At 34.8% G+C, this 19,954-nt stretch overlaps 2 protein-coding genes, 1 long non-coding RNA gene and 1 other non-coding gene across 6 annotated transcripts; 2 read left to right on the top strand and 2 right to left on the bottom strand.

Moving 5' to 3' along the window:
- Positions 1-496: 496 nt before the first annotated feature.
- Positions 497-603, bottom strand: LOC128681664 (U6 spliceosomal RNA). The gene has a single exon (XR_008406037.1). It is a non-coding gene; the product is annotated as a U6 spliceosomal RNA (small nuclear RNA).
- A 1,366-nt stretch (positions 604-1,969) lies between these two features.
- LOC128681514 (protein CDV3 homolog) lies at positions 1,970-8,487 on the bottom strand. 2 transcript variants are annotated; one of them, XM_053765480.2, is made up of 5 exons: positions 8,150-8,487; positions 5,570-5,734; positions 4,829-4,957; positions 4,238-4,406; positions 1,970-3,628 (listed from the first exon to the last, which is right to left on the bottom strand). In XM_053765480.2, the coding sequence occupies exons 1-4, from the start codon at positions 8,321-8,323 to the stop codon at positions 4,242-4,244; spliced, it is 633 nt and encodes a 210-aa protein (XP_053621455.1). In that variant the 5' UTR covers positions 8,324-8,487; the 3' UTR covers positions 1,970-3,628; positions 4,238-4,241. The 2 variants fall into 2 exon arrangements, with proteins under 2 accessions (XP_053621455.1, XP_053621456.1); XM_053765481.2 differs by having other exon boundaries at positions 4,238-4,403; positions 8,150-8,486.
- Positions 8,488-9,093: 606 nt separating this feature from the next.
- On the top strand, positions 9,094-12,490 carry LOC135309987 (uncharacterized). 2 transcript variants are annotated; one of them, XR_010370263.1, is made up of 3 exons: positions 9,094-9,108; positions 9,370-9,688; positions 12,348-12,490. It is a non-coding gene; the product is annotated as an uncharacterized LOC135309987 (long non-coding RNA). The 2 variants fall into 2 exon arrangements; XR_010370264.1 differs by lacking the exon at positions 9,094-9,108 and adding an exon at positions 9,202-9,216.
- Positions 12,491-16,348: 3,858 nt separating this feature from the next.
- On the top strand, positions 16,349-19,882 carry Arp6 (Actin-related protein 6). Its single transcript, XM_053765535.1, has 2 exons — positions 16,349-17,244; positions 17,511-19,882. Exons 1-2 carry the CDS (start codon positions 16,560-16,562, stop codon positions 18,008-18,010), a joined length of 1,185 nt encoding a protein of 394 aa, XP_053621510.1. The 5' UTR covers positions 16,349-16,559; the 3' UTR covers positions 18,011-19,882.
- Positions 19,883-19,954: the final 72 nt, after the last annotated feature.

Below are 19,954 nucleotides of genomic sequence, written 5' to 3'. Positions count from 1 at the left end.
AACCTTTCTCCATTCCAATTGGGGTCGGCCCTATTCATAAAATACCCAGACTAAAAATTAAGTTTCTTGTAGGAACATAAAATTAATAAATAAATATTATCATCTCGTTTCTTAATCAGCATGTATAGCTGGCGTCTATGAAAAAAAAACTGTCTTTAAACAAGAAATTCCTGAAACAGGTCCAGTGGGCTGCATTTATCAAGTAGCCCGGAGCAACACACAATATAAAATATATGTTTTAAGAACATTATATCTACCATTGCCTAACTTACCTAATTCTAGACTGCGTCTGTCTGCCTATTTACGATAAACTCAAAAACTAGGTGAAAATCCTTACGGATTTTCATGCGGTTTTCACCAATAAATTTTATGATTCCTGAGGAAGGTTCAGGTGTATTTTGTTTTACCAGAACGAAGTCGAGACAAGCCATTAGTAAGGTTATTAAAAAAAAATGAGAAGAAAACATTCCAAAATAAGTAATCGGAAAAATCTTCAAAAAATGTGGAACGCTTCACGATTTTGCGTGTCATCCTTGCGCAGGGGCCATGCTAATCTTCTCTGTATCGTTCCAATTTTAGTATATGTACTGCCGAAGCAAGTACACTTATCGGGGACATTGTATGGTATATATACTTATCTAAACAAAAAATATTAATAGCGCGTTTTAGAATTATGACGAATAACTAAAATATTATACTAAGTATATATAATTAAATCCATTTATTTCACTTATAATATATTTTAAAAATTACAGAAACAATTGTTATAAGAAAAATATAGACAAATAGATATAAAATAAACAAAAACCCATGTTTTTTAAACAAGTACGAAACATTAACGCCATCTATTGTAAACGTAAGCAAACATGGTAGTAATATACAAATTCACATGAGGACTAGTTTTGTTCGTTTTAACCCTTTCCCCACAGGGATTATAAGGAAAATATAGATAAATAGATATAAAATAAACAAAAACCCATGTTTTTAAAACAAGTACGAAACATTAACGCCATCTATTGTAAACGTAAGCAAACATGGTACTAATATACAAATTCACATGAGGACTAGTTTTGTTCGTTTTAACCCTTTCCCCACAGGGATTATAAGGAAAATATAGATAAATAGATATAAAATAAACAAAAAAACATGTTTTTAAAATATGTACGAAACATTAACGCCATCTACTGAAAACGTAAGCAAACATAGTAGTAATTTACAAACTCACATGAAGACAAGTTTTGTTCGCAACTTATTTCAACAGAGGGCGCTTTAACCCTTTCCTCGCGCGGGACAAGTCACCATCATAGATTTTAGAAAGGTGCCCTGCGCGCGGAATCACCACCCATCACGGCAAGTTTTTGACGTGTTTTGTGTGATGCTCTACCATTTACATTTTTTTAAATTTTTGTCTCCGTTTGCGCTTCACGCAAAAACTCCTAGATATAATTTGATGCGGTTTTCACAATTGTATAGCAGATGGCCTAACTAAAAATCTGGTAGGTACAGGTTTCATCGCGATAAGTTACTTAGAGCCCGGGCCCGGATATAGCCAAAATCAGTCGGTAAAACAGACACGTCATTTTTTTGTAAAGTTAAAAAAAATTATATTTTACATCGACTATATATGACGACCGTATTGAAGGTGAGTAAAGGTTAAATAATTTACTCAGCATTTTTAGGAAATTGTCAGTATTAGGTATCTAATTTATGTATGGGAACAACAATGGTTATAGTAGAACCAAGCGTCTTTTTTAAATTTCACTATTGAATTTTTTCGCAGTGAGACGAAAACTAGGCAAATAGTGAATTCCATGAGTGAATTGCACTAAGCATTGTCAATTCAACCCGACAATGCTGCCAGCCTTCTGGGCTTACTTAAATTTTGACATTTTCACTCAAAAACAATTTCAAGCGGTCCGGTCAACGCGATGTAGAATTCTTTACTATGAAAATAAATAAAACACTCGTATCCAGTTTAAATACATAATTTATTACTATGTTACAGTGTTGCCAAAGAGACGGTACATAACAGCAATATTGTACAGATGACCAAACTCAGCCGACGTTAAGAAATTCACGCTTGACTCATAATTCATTGTGGGGTTGCCACATAACAATTTATATTTTAGATTTGAGTACATTTTTACAATAGTTTTCTAATCAGCTCATTTTCATATGGCAACCCCGTCCCGCACACCACGGCATTTTATCCATTTTTAATACAAACATAAAAAATAACAATTATGATAGTTAACACTTTATTTTGTTTTACACTTTTTTTAGACAGTTGCCATATTATTGCTATTTTTATTAGAAATTTCAAAATTAATTACAATTTGATTTGATCATTCAAAACACTGTAAATACGCATCGAAACCAGGCATTTTTATTGTCAGTTGTTGCTACTAAAGTAGAAATAAAAAAACTCGGCCATAAAAAAATTAATGAAAATTAGATTGTATATTGACATCGAACCATATATCTATGTCTAGTACAGCAACTGCCCACCCACTTATAAAATTAGGACTTGATATTCTTTCACCGTGTCTCAGAGATTTTAAAGTCTACGGTAGTCGTTTAATTTTTTTCCTTTATATACTCAAAGCCCCTTATTTATAATTTTTAATGTAGAAATACTTTAATATATTACATAATTTTATATTTTAATTTTTGATTCGGCATATTTTCCTAGTAAATAAGAAGCTATGATTATATTCGAAAACGAGTTTGGTTATTTTCAAATAGACCTATTATAAAAAACTTGCCACAGAGCTTCACAAGCATAGAAGCGACGTTTAAAAATATATGAAGCCACTCTTATTGGTAATTTTGATTGGGCCAAACTTTTATTTATACCCAATGTTGTGAAGTTTTGGGGCAAATTTGTGTTTAAAATTCTACCTTAAAAATAAGGCAACATATTTTATTTCGTAATTCTGTTCTGTAACTCCGTGAATAGAGATGACAAACAATAAATTTGATAGTACAATTTAAATTTGTGGTGCAGTAATCATAAATACAAGTATTATTTAGAATTACAATGCGAAGAAGATTTAGAGAAAATAAATAAAAAATCACAGTTAAAGAAATTTTATATAGAGTTTCATTAATCTTTTCTACATTCACCGAATTTCAAAACGGAACCATCTTCTCATCTTACTATAATTTATATCCATGAGATATAAAATACACAGATGTAGTACTGGCCAGCGAAAAATAGGCTGAGAAATGGCGGCGAATAAAAAAAGGGTCTGTAAAACCGATCGCATAAAATTTGTAATAGAAACTAATGTTACTAATAATAATTCGGCAAACATTACTCGCTAATTCGTTTCAATTTTTGAATTCGCCGTCATTATTTAATGCCAGTATTTACTTTATACTTTTAAAATGATTATTACTTTTATTCGATTTTTAAATTCACCGCCTCTTATTTTTTATCCAGTATTATTATACTTCATCATTGCGACATTACCATAGACTTTAAAATGTATAGAGCTGGCAAGCCCTCGTAAAGCGGAACTGTTCGGTTTGATACTTGTGTGTATGTATGCGTCAGACTTCGCTTAAAAGTCTTTACTGACACTTCACTTCACTTGTTGGCTTCTCGGAGCTGCTTATTATTTACCTGTAAATATTAAAAGTATTTTAATTATATGTTGAGTCGTACACAAATTGCACACAGAAGTTTCTACAAACGTTTTGTGTAATTTTGTATCGACCTGTGGCCTCTATTTTTTAGTGGCTAGGGATAATGATACTGTTTTTTAGCAACTTAATAAATGTAGTTTAGAACAAATATAAAATTATTTAATGGTCATTAATTGTGATTAAAGGTGAAAATTTCTTGGATTGTGTTGTGTAAATTGCTATATTCGTTAAGTCATGCAATCAAATGTTTCTTATATAATTTAAATGCCGTAAGTCATGTCAGTTGCCTTTTAAAAAATTAAATTAAAATTAAAAATTTCTCAAAACATTACATCGTTATCTATAGTGCCTTTAACAGACTTGTATAAAATCTGACACCAGAGTTAGCAATAACACACTCGATAAGAAAGACATGTCATAGTTTTAATATTTTGTGGAATTTTGTTATATTGCTGATACACATCTCTCGTTATCCAGGTTCGTCCGCTTTCTTACTTTCTTGTCTCCACTTCGCACATTCGTTGGCATCCCTAGATTTGAAAGCATTGGCATACATAACAGCTGGGAAGCAACCAAGAGGCCAGACCTGGCTAGCTGTCGTCCTGTAGCGAGGTGAAGCGGTTGCCGAGCGCGAGCGGCTGGCGCTGCGCAGACGGCAGGGCGCCGGCGGCGGCCGCGCTCCAGCCGCCGCGCTTGCCGCCCGCGCCCAGCACCGGGAACGAGTCGTCGTTGTGGATGTCCGGCGCGTGTTTCTGCTTTTAAAGAAGAATCAAAAATATATCTTTTTGAAAATTGAACGATATTATAAGAAGCGAAGCGGTGGTGGTGTAATGGTTAAGACGCCCGCCTGTGGACCGAAAGGTTCCAGGTTCGAATCCTACATTCATAGTTTTTAGTTTTCATGTAAAAAAATACAATCTAATTTACGAATCTACACATGTTAACTCTATGTAATAGCCAAGCAACACGAGACAGTACAGTAGCGGAAACGAACAGAGTTAACGTTTTATAGAAACGATATTTAAAACTAAATAAAAAGGAAGTATTTATTACATTTAGACAAAAGTCGTAGAACAAAAGATGTTAGTCTCTATGTACCTTATGCGCCTTTGGAAGATTATGCGTCAGATACCAGTAACCCTGTATATATAGTATAAGAATGTGTGTGTGCACTGACCGCCATGGAGCGGCGCAGAGGCTCGGGCTGGCGCACGCGCTGCACGGGCGGCACGTAGGCGGCGGGCCGGGGCTCGCGCGGCCGCTCGTCCGCGGCCGGCGGCGGCGGCGGCGGCTGCTCCGCCTCCGTCTGCAACGAGGAACGATTACAATACATACCTATGACTTACGAATAAAGAAAGAATAAATATTTCTATGTCCGAATTTTATCAATGTTAAATTAAATCGCTATTGATATGTTTATAAATCGATAACAAAAGGCTAAGGCCCTTTATACTAATAAGGATTTTTTATAAGTATGTTTTTATTTGAAACAATAAAATTTATAAAACACATCACTGATATCAAAAATTTCAAGAATATTGATTTGGTAGATGAAGGATAAAAAGGTTGCTTTATTATTTATTAAATGTTGCCCGGGGCTTCGCTTCCGCGGGAATTTTGAGATAAAATATAGCCTATAGAGCAATATTGGATAATGTATATTTCTAATGGTGAAAGAATTTTTGAAATCGATTCAAAAGTTTCGTAGATTACCCGCCTCAAACATACAAACTCACAAACGCTTACCTCTTTATAATAATAGTATAGACTGGCAGCCCGTCCCAGCTTCGCTAGAGCAGAACTATGACAAATTACTCACCTAAATCTTCCTCAGAAACCGCATGAAAATCAGTTTTCGAGTTTTCAGAGACAGGCGCGGAGGGCTTTGTTTTATAATATGTAGTAGGTATGTACTCACAGGTTTGTTCCAAGGCCCCTTCTGTTTCCCCTGGTCGGGGGCTGCGCTGTCGCTGGCCGGGTCCCGGCCGGACTCGGGCGCTCCGTTCCCGCCCTGGAGCACCTGGATCTTTAGACCGGTATAGTCTTTTACTGGCTCCTCGTACTCTTTCCATTCTTCCTCCTCCTGCAATCAATATTTGATTCCATCAGTATCGTTTTTGTGTATGGCACATGCTATTTTGGGCACTACACACACACACACACTTACTGCAATTTTCCTATGAAAATATATTGATAGTTGCCATTTCTATATAGACTTATCTCGGATGATGTATGTATTACTAGCTACGCCCCGGGGCTTCGCTCTCGTGGTAATTACGAGACAAAAAGTATTTTGCATACACATAGTTTGAAGTAAGTAGGTACTTCAAACTATGTGTATGTAAAATTTCAAGAAGATTGGTTGAGCAGGTAAAGCGTGAAGAGGCAACAAACTTACTTTCGCATTTATAATATTAGGAGTTAGGATTGTCATAAATTGTGTGTAATTTACCAACAGGGGCTATCTCCTAAAGATACCATAGCTATAACATGTCACCTTACACCTAGTTTGGCTTCAAAACTATATGCCCTGCTGGGCTGACAGATGAAAATATCAGAAAATCTATTTAAAAACTCAAAATAACCTCTCTTAGTACCCTGTATTAGAAGCATAGTAAGTATGTGATAATACGTAAATCGTGTAAATCATACACTTAAGATACCAAATACTTAACAGTATTTCAAATATATCTGCTATAACTATTCTATCAAATACTGTTAAGTAGATAAAAATTGCACTAAAATTATATTTATATATTCACTTCAATGCAGTCTGTTTCATAGAGGTAAATAATAATAAACCTATTCAACCAACCTCGATTTCCTGTAAACAAGGTAAATTAATGATTAAATTAAATACATTGAATATTATTATGTACCCATAGGATTAGTAATTCAAAACGAAACTTAAGAACACAATTGAATCCCCCAAAGTCACCAATAGGGTTGTCTAACATGTCACACAACAATTTCTCACAAGTGATTCTATTAATATAAGGGCCCTTGAATAGTCATGAAAACAAAATTTTGTCAACTAGTCTATTCAGTTTTATCATGATTATCATTGAAGTTAAAATTGGTTAAATGAGTAGCCAAATATGTGTAATAAACACAATATTGATTTAAATCAAGGGGATTTTTTTGTTTGACGAGACATTTATAATCTTAAATTCGAAGCAGTGATGACTAAGACCTGTGAAGCAAATCAAGAACCCAGGTCAGAATCTAGATCCCAGATCTATTCTTGTCACATGGGTCTGTATTATTCCGACCCGTGTGTGATAGTATTCATTGACCTACTCTGGAGCCCTGCGAAGTGAAAACATTGTAAAGAAATCTTGGAGTGCAGGTTGTGCAATGTTTTCACTTCACAGGATTCCAAGGACGCCAATCTTTACTCAACTAGTATGTGAAATGGAAGACAATGGCAACCCATATTGTCAAATTGATCACATCAATTAGCCCTCAGGAAGTGGCTATAAAAAGAAAAACTCTCCAAAGTGGGCTTACCTCAGTTTCTTGTAAATTGATCATACTCGACTGAAAAGTGGTATTGTAAAAATAATCATCAAAAAATCAAATTTCCAATTTTGCCTGACATAAAAAAACCTTGTCAATCAAAATAATTATAGAGTTAAAACTACCTAACTGGCATACAAACTGTTACATGAATTTAAGTGATTATTAGAGCTCTGATTTGTATAATTAGCTACCATCATTAATAATCGTTAGAAATTGATATTCAAATAATTCATAACTGCTACCCACCTAGTTATCTTCCTAAAGTCTCTTAAAGGATTTAGTGAATTCATACACAGCTAAAATTTGATAACATTTCAGAGGTATGTGTGACACTAATAGATACTGTCCACTTAGCCACATATAAATATATCATCTAGATAGGTATAAGGATTTACAAATATCTTTTAAAAATTACTGAAAAAATTAAGTATATCACTTCAGAAAGGTTAATATTTTTTGTAGTGTTAGAAAACATTGCTATTAAACTACTTACTAGAATAATTTAACATAGCAATAGCTGCGCCTACCGCGCCTAATCGACGTAATTCGTAAGTTTACTAAGAAATAAATAACACATTATACCTAACCTATAACTTTTGCTACTTGCTCCAGAAAACAAATTCATATTGATATGAAAAATGCTGAACTTTAAGAAAACATCAATGTTGGTATTGGTCACACAAGTTGACCTAGAATCACAGGTTAGGTAGGTAGCTATACAGTTTATTGATACAAGCACAAAATGATAGTCATTCTATTAAACATGTAAGGGAAGTTTATAATCTCGATTCCTCTTTTGACTATTGACGACAAATCCATTGAATTAAGAGAAATGGGATCATGATTTATATGTCCACGAAAGAATTGAGGATGTAACTTATCAAAAACCCACAGAAAATTGCTGCCCATTGTAATATTTGACAGGAGAAACGGTATAAGGCACGTCTTGAGAAAAGGGTTTTTATTAAAAACTCACCCCAGCTCTGCCAGGCTCATCTCCTTCTTGCGCCGGTCTTTCTTTCTTCGGCCGAACATCAACTTTTTGCTTATTGTCTTCCATTTTTTTAGCTAATTCGTCAGCAGTCGCGAACTTTTTGACTTTCGATTTTTTGCGGTCTTTCTTTGCGAAGAAATCGTCTAAATCTGCCATTGTGAATTTTGAGTAATTACAGGAGTGTTTTCTTCTATTTATTAAGTGTTACAGCAATATTTGAACGAAATTGTAGGGGAAAATAATCCCCAAAACGTGAAACGATTTCTGTAGCAAGCGTGGCCGACTGTTTCTTTTTTTTAAATGGCAGAGTGTGTTACCATTATTCAAAAACAATATCTACCATAACATAATAAATGTGGCCATATAAGATGCCACGTCCAACTGCGTTTTGTAGGTAATTTACTATTTTCAGACTTAAAAACCTCGGTTTAAAATTATTTTTCGTATGTATTGAAATATACAAATTACATTAAAATTTCCATATGGTGGTTTAGTAGTTGTCATAATCAACTTTCGTCATTTCGTGACTTGGATAAATTAATTTTAGCATACAGCGATATATATGAAGGCTTCATAGGTTAAAACTTGCTCAAAATATTATTTTTTTCACCATAACGCAACATGTAATGTTTACGCTATACATATATTTTAAAAATACGTGTTAAACAAAATACTATGTCCGCTGCCTCATCTTTAATTTAGTGTTTGTTAGAGCGGATAAAAAATTCAAGTTCTAAACTGTTTATGACATAGAACATACTAGCAAACAGACGAAGCTGACAGTAAATAACCATATTAATTTACTCTTTGTATGAACCTCTATCTGTTCATCTGACTATATTGCCTACTTTGGCGTAAGTGGTCATCTGGAGGTTCGATCCTGGGTACGATTCCCCGCATGAGCAAATATGTGTAATCAAATTATTTGTCTGAGATTTCAGGTGTGTTGTGTCAGTTTCTGTGTTTGCACCTATACACCGGACTCGTGCAAGCTAAGTATTTAGTGGGGACCGTTGAGTGTTGTCCATTCATTTATTTACCTTTATAGTGTAAGGTTTAGTAATAGTTTTGGGAAAAAACAAAAAGTTTAGAAAATAGCCCAGTTTCATTTTAGTCCCTTTGTGTATGTCAAATACCTACGATGCAACTGTAATATATATAACTAGCCATTTCAAAATATCCCAAATGTTTTTATTTTCCAGTAACATTACAATCCAACTTTGGAACAATACGAATATTCGCCTCATACTGAACAGAAAGATGTAACTTCGCAACTCGGCAGGATAACTGGCGACTCAAACAAGGGCCTGGGGCTTATCAGTCACCGGCGCAATTTCATATCGACAGCAACCAATAAGTACCTACTTCAACTTTATCTTATCTACCTGCGATATTTGACCATTCCTGAAGGGAAAGGGAGTAAAGATGTTGGGACCTTTGGCCAGGATTTCGAACCATGCGGGTCGTGATGTTATGAAGAGATTCGTCAGGAATGGATCCCATGGAGGTATCCCTGGAGAGGTAAGTCCTTTTTTATTACGTAATATACATGTGGGCCTAAGTACCTGAATACTTTTGAACTATATAACCAGGTATTCAATAAAAAATCTATTACTTTATTATAATAATTGAATTCAGCGATGTAACAAACAGGAAATCTAAAGAATTTCTGAATTTAGATTGTGAAATCAAAATAATATATTCGGAATTGTTTATTTTTCGATAGTTATGGTAAATGGGCATATTGATAAAAAAAATAAAGTTGATTTTTAACATGGAAAAAGACATCGTAAAATGTTTATAATTAGTAACTCCGAGCATACATCCCACAGAAAAATAGTGATACATCCTATCTTAATACTTATTACTACCCACCACGTCAGAAGATTTTAATCTTCATAACTTTTTGAATTGGTTAACATTACGTATCCACTTACTACCTACCTAGATTACACAGTTTCTAGTACACACCTAGTTAAGTTTAACTGAGCCAGATTAGCTCTAAAGCTTTATTATATTTCAAGCCAAGTTTTTCAGACCAGTTCGAAATTCCAATGACAATAATAGATACCTATTATTAAATACTTTTCATAGATGACATCCATCAGACCAGACCTTTTAGTGTCGAGGTATAAAAAATACATATGTGTTCTCTCTACCCTTTATATCTATTTACCTATACTGAATTCCCGTTTCCCCCTCTGCTTATACTAAATGCAAATTAATTGTGCATCGAAATGAGGGATAAATTCGCGTAGTTGCCCATATTTTTCTCCAAAATTTTCCTGACAGTGCGAATTAAAAATACATGCTAAATTCTCAACAAACAAGTACATATTTATTCATGCGGAAATAAATATTTTTCGCATCGCGCTTCATTGGATTGTTTAACATTCACATATGTTGTGTACGTGTGCGTGTGTGTGTGTGTTTATGCAGCCTCGTCTGAACAACAATAGCCAGTTATCGAGCAATATAAATGTTTGCAGATAGCTATAACTGCAGTAAAACCGGTATTTTAATGCATAAGCCTCTCTTGTTTCGTTTCGACGAAAACATCTCAAGAACATACCACTCACATACAAAGCTCAATATATAATACACTAGCGGTCCGTCCCGGCTTCGCTCGATTAAAAACATAATAAATTATACCAAGAATCACTCTATCTATTGGTGAAAATCGCATGAAAATCCGTGCAGTAGTTTTTGAGTTTATCACGAAGAGACAGACAAACGCGGTAGAGGACTTTCTTTTAATATATGTAAGGATACCTACCTGGACATAGTTTTCGACTTAATTTATCTTTTTTTTTGTCAAAAAATATTTTTTCATTTTCCTGAAGTCATAATTTTTTGAAAATCATTATATTGTTACTATCATGGTACAGGTGCCTATAAAAAATATTTTTATCGAGAAGTGAGGCTTAATAAGGGTTAATAGGAAAGATTACATTAATAGGTAGGAGCCTTGTAGAGACACATAAAGGTAAAATATCGTGTCAACACGCCCTTTCCCCAAGGTTAGAGTCATAAAATAAGGGCGGAGACCTTTTAGGTCACGTAAAGGACGACTAAAAATTATAAAAGAATGCTAGAATATGTAACTATCTATCTTTAAACTGATTTACTGAAACTGGACTAAATCATAGAAATAATAATATAAAAAAAACTTCATCTTTTTACCAAGGGCTTACTTATCTATGTTATAATTGTTATTAAGCTACGTCTTTACTGTATTTTTTTTAATAACACTGTTGCAACCATCAGTAAATCAGTACAAAGAAAAATAACAAATCGCAATTTGTATTAAATCATATAAAATTGGTATCATAGGATCGAGACTGGCTATGCGGCATTGCTTATCTGGTTTATAAAAAAAAAAACTTTAGAAGCCCCATCGCAAGTAGTGAAATAATTCACTCAAAGACAAAGAAAACAAAGACAACGACCGTAGCTAAATGAGATTTCATACAACTTCTCAGCTCAACTCATACAATGCAGCAAGATAGACGCAGAATGAGGGAAAAAGACATTGGCGCTGTCTCCTTTCTTCGCGTGTATATCTAATGTGTCGGTATTTATAGATTTCTCTGTCTACGGGTACACTCAACCTTTACGAGATTGCGGTCCGGCCTGTGTGGTCATAAAAAATCAAAGTAATTTACTAAATTAACGTTGCAAGCTCTCATTTGATTAAATAAACAGTCCGCAAAGTATTTACATATCATAGCTTAAAGTTAAAGTTTATTAACGAGGTTATTAACTAAAACTAAATTATTACATACTTGAGACTTAAGTATATGTATTTTTTTTCTGTAGCATAGTTTAGTAAGTAAGTAGTCGGTCATTGAGATCATAATATTACTCTGATAAATTTTCTTTATAAAGTTAAATTCTCTATCCTGAATTTTTCATAACTGACTACGGAAAAGTACCTATTTAGTCATCAAAAATTACTATTTTGTCCTTACTTTTGTCGAAGAGAAATTGTGTTTTACAATTATTATTTACTTAAGGGCCACATGAGCTATAACATTTACCTAAATGTGCGGGTACCTAACCTACCCGCATGTCATGGCGCTAGCAGCTCTGCGGCCTTTTGTTCGCCCTTACTTTAGTAATTTTCAGTAACTGCCTAAATGAAATTATGTAAATAAAAAGAAATCTTCCACCATTTCAGAACCTTCCATTCAACATCCACCACCGCAAAAGGTTGACATTCAACCTGTTCTGGTTCGTGGGCACCGGGTTAGCCGCACCCTTCCTCATCGTGTTGCACCAACTGAAGAAGAGCGGCTGAATGCAGAATTTATCATAAATGTATGTAGCTACAAATCTATTTTCTATAATATAATTGTTGAAAACATTCTCTATTTAGATTTTATCCTTAAAATACTAAATAAAAAATAAATCAAAAACCTGTTACATTATTCATAGCTTCGTGCAGCTAGGTAAAATCGGACCTAAAATCGGTCCTTTCTAAAAATGTGGGTAAAATAGCATCCATACCATCTATACTATGTTATGTAATGTATAAAATATCACAGAAATTGGCGATTCTCCATCTAGTCAAATTAGTTACCTTTTTCTAATGTAAAAACAATTTTTTTTATGGAGCTTGTATGAAAGTAACTGTACTGTACTGTAGTAAGTAAATTTATGTATTTAATAAGACCTAAAAATTCACAATGTTTTTATATCTGTGTAAAAGATAATAAATCTTGTTATTAATAAAACTGGTCAATTAAAGTGACATAATGTGTTTATTCAAATATCTTCATACATTTTATTTTTTACCTAAACGAATAGTCTATTTATTATCTGTCTTGATTTTAATTCGTGAATCAAGCTCATTACCTTTATTCTTTTTTTTTTCAGGTAAAATTAAACAACGTATTATTGTAGTGAATATTTAATCTCTGTTTGAGGTATTAAAATTTTAATTATAACTTTTTGCAGTTTCATTTTTATATCTTCCGCTTAAATTTAACGCTGCGTTCATTATTTAAAGTTATTAGTAATTATTTAATGACAGGAGGGGGAACGCAGTGGTAGTTTTTTTAGAAAAAAAAACATTCGGGTCGAGGAAATTAGGCAGGAAAGGAAATCGAGTTTTCTTGCTTTTTCTCGTGATTCACCAATTCAAAACAAATTTCAAAATGATTGGAGCTATATCTCGCAGTATTTCAAACAACTTACGCAAAAATGCTATCACAAATTTCGTGAGGAATCACTCGCATGGTGGAGTTCCTGGAGAGGTATGTAAAATTTCAAATTTTAAATCTGACATTACATAATCGTCTTTTGTTATTTTAACCATTTGTATTATAATTATTAACTTGTGGTTACAGTTAACTTCTGACTATTACTGTAATTAAATATGATATGTTTGTATTGTTAGTTCCAATAAACGTATATATATTTTTTGATAGGTATCTAGTTTTAGGTTACCTACATAACAATCAGTCATGTCATATAGTAGGTACCTACAAAAATGTTTATTTTACCTTCTACGAGGGATCAATTTTGTATTTTGTGACTGGTACTTAACTAATTAAGCTCTTTCACACTTTCTGATCAAAGTGATCAAATCAATAATTTTTTTTGCCATGAACAGCCCTTGCTTGATTGTGATAAGATACTTTTACATGAATATTCTCATATATTTTTAAATTATATCATTCGTTTTTACATACTTCCAGAACCTGCCCTTTGACATCCACAATCGCCACAAGCTGACACTGTACTTCATTGTATTCTTGGGTTCTGGACTCGCTGCACCGTACCTCATCACTCGTCATCAGCTCCTCAAGAAGTAAACTTCTTTCAAAATGTATGTGCCACGAAATATCAGTGGATACATTGTAAGTAATATATTATTTTAATGAGTGTTCAATCATCTCTCTCTCTCTGATCATGTGTGATCGAGGATGTGATGCAGTGAAGAAAGGGGTCTGTGTATAAAAATAAACCTGAAAATTTTTTGAAGATTCATCTGTGATTTTACCAGTGACTACCTGCCTGATGTTACCTTCATTGGGAATACTATTGGTGGTTATGCTGCTCTGTACGACATCCGTGGCAGGATATGCAGTGGTTCTACTCTAGCATGGAACTCCATGCACCATGACACCTCTCCAGAATATATGTATCTGGTGCCTTTTGACAATTGCTCTCATGCCCAATGTAACATTGGGTTCACTGGTGCTCATTTGTGGCGTCACTAACCACCATTTAGGAAAATTCTTTTTCATTATATTGTTTTCATTCCAGCAAGAGATGTGCAGAAATTACAAATCATGAGAGTATAAGCCTAATCTTGCCTATCTAGCAATATTTAATGGGCTTTTTTTAACAGAAAATATATATTTTTTTTTTGTACTAACTAGCACATGACCAGATTTACTTAAATCAGTACTTCGAAATTTTAAAAGTACATCTTGTTACTTTACTGTTAAATTAGCTATGAATCTGGGTAAGTTGATGTGTTTCAACAACATGATAGGGCCACATCTTGAAGTAGAGAGTCTGCAAATAGCATGCAAAGTGGAGAAAAATTTGGCAAGTGGACCCTGGGCTTTGACACTCTTAGGCCGGGACTCCACCAAAGCAGAGATGTGTGCGGTGTGCTGTGTGCTGTGCGAGAAGAGATGTTTTTCAGCTCGCGGGACTCCACCAAAGCGGAGATGTGTGCGGTGTGCTGTGTGCTGTGCGAGAAGAGATGTTTTTCAGCTCGCGGGACTCCACCAAAGCGGAGATGTGTGCGGTGTGCTGTGTGCTGTGCGAGAAGAGATGTTTTTCAGCTCGGGTGCGGGGCGTTGAGTGCTCAGTACGCATTCTGACACGAAAGGTAGACGATGTCGCTATTATTACAAAAAAAGTATCTTCTTTTACTTGAAGAAGAACTACAGTCTGAAGAAGCAGAATTGATAGCTATAGTCCGGCCGGCGCGCGCGCGGGGTTCTGCGGGTTGCTAGCGGGCGAGAGGGGGGAGGGTGACATCGCTCACTGCACGCCGCTCACATCTCTCGTCTCCACTGCGCGTCGTCCGCGCACAGCTCACATCTCCGCTTCCATCGCGACATACAAATATTACACATCTCCGCACAGCGATCTCCACTGAAGCTGAGCGGAGAGGAGACGTGTCAATAACTCAATTCTATTGGTTGTTTAAAAAACATCTCCTCTCCGCTCGTCTCGTCTCCGCTTTGGTGGAGTCCCGGCCTTATGCTCAAATGACAGCTGTGTTATAATAACATGTATACTCAAAAATTCCAAGGATAAATTGTACCCATGTCATATACAAGGAATTTATAGATTAAAATTGCCATATGAAATAATTATTTTTCAATAATTATTGTTTTTCTTTTTTTCAGATGTAACATCTTAGTAAAATCAACATCTATAGTTTTAAGCGAAAATGTAATAAATTATCATTAATTGAAACCATGCAGTTTTATTTTCAAATCTTAGCTGTGACAGAATCATTTTATTATTGTTATAAATTTTGTATTATATAATCAAATCAGTCTATTTATGTAGCAAAAAGGAATTTAAAACAAATACAGATATATGAATAAAAAAATATTGGGTACTTACTTTCGTCTAGGTCCAATCTAGGAATCAAGTCGTCGCTGTGTCCTAGAAAATTTCTGGCAAAATGTATTAGTAAATAAATATAACGCATTACAAATAAATTTTATAACAGTATAAAAGAAAACATTCTAACTTTACCTCTTTACATATATTTACAATGGACCGATGAAATGCAAATGTGACAAATTTTTGCATGTACAAGAAATATACTATGAGTATAATACTAGTACCTTACGAAAGTAAATAGGTATGTATTCCATAAATAATTACAACGTGTGCAATTAAGACAAATCACTTATAAGTTGTTCAAATAGTTTCATTACTGTACCTAAGTACTGTAGGTACCCATATGTAGAACGTAATATGTACCTTGTACTACACAGTTACTGCTATAAAGATGTTTGAGTTTATAAAAACAAGCGAAATCACTTCCATAGATTTAGAAATTAGCGCGTATTACTTTTTGATGCTGGCATTTAAATAAACAAGTCCATGTAACCGTGTAAAGAAGACATCTTTGCGTACATTTTACAAAATGTAAAAAATATATAAAAGTCATTTAAACTGTCAGCTATCCGTCAGTGTCAGTCAGATAAAGTTTTGTTTGTGGTCATTGCATATTGTGGTGGTTATAAATCTGCTGGAATTACTTACGTACTTTACAGATTTACTACATGTAATACTCCTTCATGTATTTGTAATCGTGTTTAATAACAATATCTTTATTTGAAACTATAAACTATGTGATAAACATACGATACAAGACTTAAAACGCACCGGTAACCTAACTTTCAAGATGACTGAAACATCTTGCTACATTGTCGATAATGGGGCTTACACAGCCAAAGTGGGCTTTTCTTCGATGGAGCCGAAGATAGTCCCGAACTGCATCATGAAGGCGAAGTCTGAAAGACGCCGTCCTTTCATAGGATCCCAGATAGACGAATGCCGAGACGCCTCCGGTTTATTTTACATTTTACCCTTCCAAAAAGGTTTCCTTATCAACTGGGATACTCAAAAAACTGTATGGGACTACATATTTAGCAAGGAATGCTGTCCTGTCAATTTCAACGAGACTCCATTGATATTTACTGAACCTTTGTACAATTTTGCTTCAATACAAGAAGCTATTACTGAAATATTCTTTGAAGAGTATGAATGTCAGTCGTTATTGAGGATAAATGCAACAGATTTGGCTGATTATAACTATCGTAAGGCCCATAACAATCATTGTACAGTTGTAGTTGATTCGGGCTACAGTTACACATACATTGTTCCGTATATTAAGGGCAAAAAGTATCGAGAAGGGATCCGTAGAATCGATGTTGGAGGGAAAGTGTTGACGAACCACTTGAAGGAGATATTATCATACAGGCAGCTAAATGTAATGGACGAGACTTACGTAATTAATCAAGTGAAGGAGGATTCTTGCTTTGTTTCAGAGAATTTTGTGGAGGACATGGTGTTGGCTAGGAAAAAAGGTAGTAATTGTTAACTATTCTCTTTCATTATTAAGAGCTAGCTTTTTCCCAGCTTCATCTATTTTCACCCCCTATTGTATTAATTTGGGAGCTGATTTAAAAAAAGTAGCCTATGTTTCAATGGGATTCTTTAACTAGGTACATGCATATCAAATTTCATCAAAATCAGTCCAATGGTCTAGAATGATTCCCTCATAAAATCTTTTTTCTATTAGAAGCACACACCATAATTTTTCTAAGATAACTTGTCTATTACTTCTTTCCAGTTCCCGAGAACACAATAATTCGTGACTATGTGTTACCTGATTACACGTCGCTCCGGCGCGGCTATCTCCGGGAAATAGTTAAACCCAGTGAAGAATTGGAACAGCAGACATTACGGCTGAACAACGAACGGTTCTCCATTCCGGAACTGCTATTCCACCCGTCAGATGTCGGTATTCCTCAAATGGGCATCCCTGAAGCTATCATACATGCAATTGATGCGTGTCCGGAGGAAAATAAAGAGAATTTACTGGAAAACATCGTTTTGTATGGAGGGAATACGCTGTTCCCAGGTTTTAGAGACAGAGTGTACAATGAAGTGAGGAGTTTAGCATTAGATCACTTTGATGTGAATGTAATATTGGCCGAAAAGCCTTTGACTTATGCATGGGAAGGCGGAACAAAGTTGTTCAGAGATCCAGACTTTTACTCTTTTTGTATGACTAAAGAGGAGTACGAAGAGGAAGGGAAGTCGTTGGCGTTCGAAAGATTCGACATTTAACGGAGGAAACGAGCGAGACAGGAGTAGTGCCGTCTCGTTCGTTAAAAGTGACATTTTGAAGTGGATTCTTCAAGTGTTAGTTTTAAATAAAATTGTAAGATTAATGAAGATTTTACCTATCTCATGTGCATAATTCCAAAACAATATTAATTGACTGAGCGAGCAAAGCGAGAGACGTCTACTAGTCAACTTCTGTAACACAATAACTTTCGAACCATTGGTCTGATTTTGGTGAAATTTAAAAGGTATTTTAAAGGTATGTAGGATTTGTCAATAGAATTCTTAAGTTCGAGGGGCAACATAATTTAGAAATATTCACAACACAACTATTTTGTAAAAAAATATTGTCTTCGCGAGGTCTAATTTCGTGGCGAACAACTAGTTAAGTTTAAACAATATTTACAGGGGTACACTTCTACTGCTCCGCTCCCACCTGGCGACTTTCATTGAAAATTGAGCTTTAAAGGGTCTTCTTTCGACATACTTTACATTGACGAGAGCTGACAACAACCAGTGTGCTGATTTGTTATCAATCTGCAACAAAAAGGGATGCAGTTGTACAAAAGAAAAAGAAATAGGACTTCCTTTTGTTTAACATACCTGGATCCCTTTTTGTAGTAGCGACAAATTGCAATGCTTTATATTCGTAATAATGCAAATATGTACTATACCATAGCCTTAAATAATACCTAGGTGTGTGTGTGACCTAGGAATATCAATTTTAATCATTGTATAAGTTACTAGATACCTATTGCCCGGGGCTTCGTTCCCGTTGGAATTTTGAGCTAAAATATATATAATATAGCCTATAGCAATCTTGGATAATGTACCTTTCTAATGGTGAAAGAATTTTTGAAATCGGTTCGGTAGTTTCGGAGATTACCCGCCTCAAACATACAAACTCACAAACGCTTACCTCTTTATTTAATAGTATAGAAGTATAGATATAAAATAGAAAAACATATAATTAAACAATACAAACATTTTCTTAACATTTATTATAGAACCACAGATAATAAGAAGAAGAACATTTAGTCAGCCTTTAGTCTGGCCCATATATAGACGAGCTACATAGACGAGGGGCAGACGTCGTCGATATTAAGAATTTAGGCATTAAACGTCTACATAGGAGGTCACAGACTGGCACATCGAAATAGAACTTATTCAAATTACAGATGAAAAGAAAAACTCAATCCGTCATTCATGTTAAACTTTCGAGAAGTCAATAGTAAAATTCCCGAAATTCCTGAAAGTCAATCCATACGACACTGCAAATACTGAAACAAACTTAACGAATAATCAGTATTAAATATATCAAGATGTGTAATTGTCCAATGACGCTTTGTTTGAAGATGAATCGAGTGACGTTTTTCCTTCCTCGCGTTGCTCGTAATTTCTCATCAATGTCCTTCAAAGACCCGCGGAGCTTCTCCACCACGCCAGTGATGAAGAGTCAACCACGCAGTTTAGTGAAATTGAAGAAGTTGCAACAGGACTTTCAGTGTGAAGACGGCAGGCCCATTTGGCTGAAAGCAGGATTCACTGATAGAATCCTATACAGCTCCACTATAATTGGATGTTGGCTAGGCGTGGGTATGGTATTTCTGACGATATATAATCATGCCAAACCCGAGTCTTGGAAGAAAGAAAGTGTTTGTTAGATTTGGTCTATTTTCGCGCTGGAAATAAATTTGGATTTTACAAAATCCCTGCAAGATATTGCCGTGACCAAGTTTCGAAGACACTAAATATGATCATAGTATTATTTTTAGAGTATAAATTTTACATGCTTAGCTTATTTAATGATGTGGCCGTGTTGAGTCTTAAATTATGTAAGATTAGGTGAATAATCGGAATATAGAGTTGAAATAACATTTTACTTTTATTTTTCACACCATTCTGCGTAGAATGCCGCGTACTTACAAAGCACATCAATAAAGTCTT

The sequence above is a fragment of the Plodia interpunctella genome, chromosome 27, assembly GCF_027563975.2.
Source record: "Plodia interpunctella isolate USDA-ARS_2022_Savannah chromosome 27, ilPloInte3.2, whole genome shotgun sequence".
Taxonomy (NCBI): domain Eukaryota; kingdom Metazoa; phylum Arthropoda; class Insecta; order Lepidoptera; family Pyralidae; genus Plodia; species Plodia interpunctella.
Note: the sequence above shows the minus strand (reverse complement) of the source record. Positions and strands in the feature narration are given on the sequence as shown.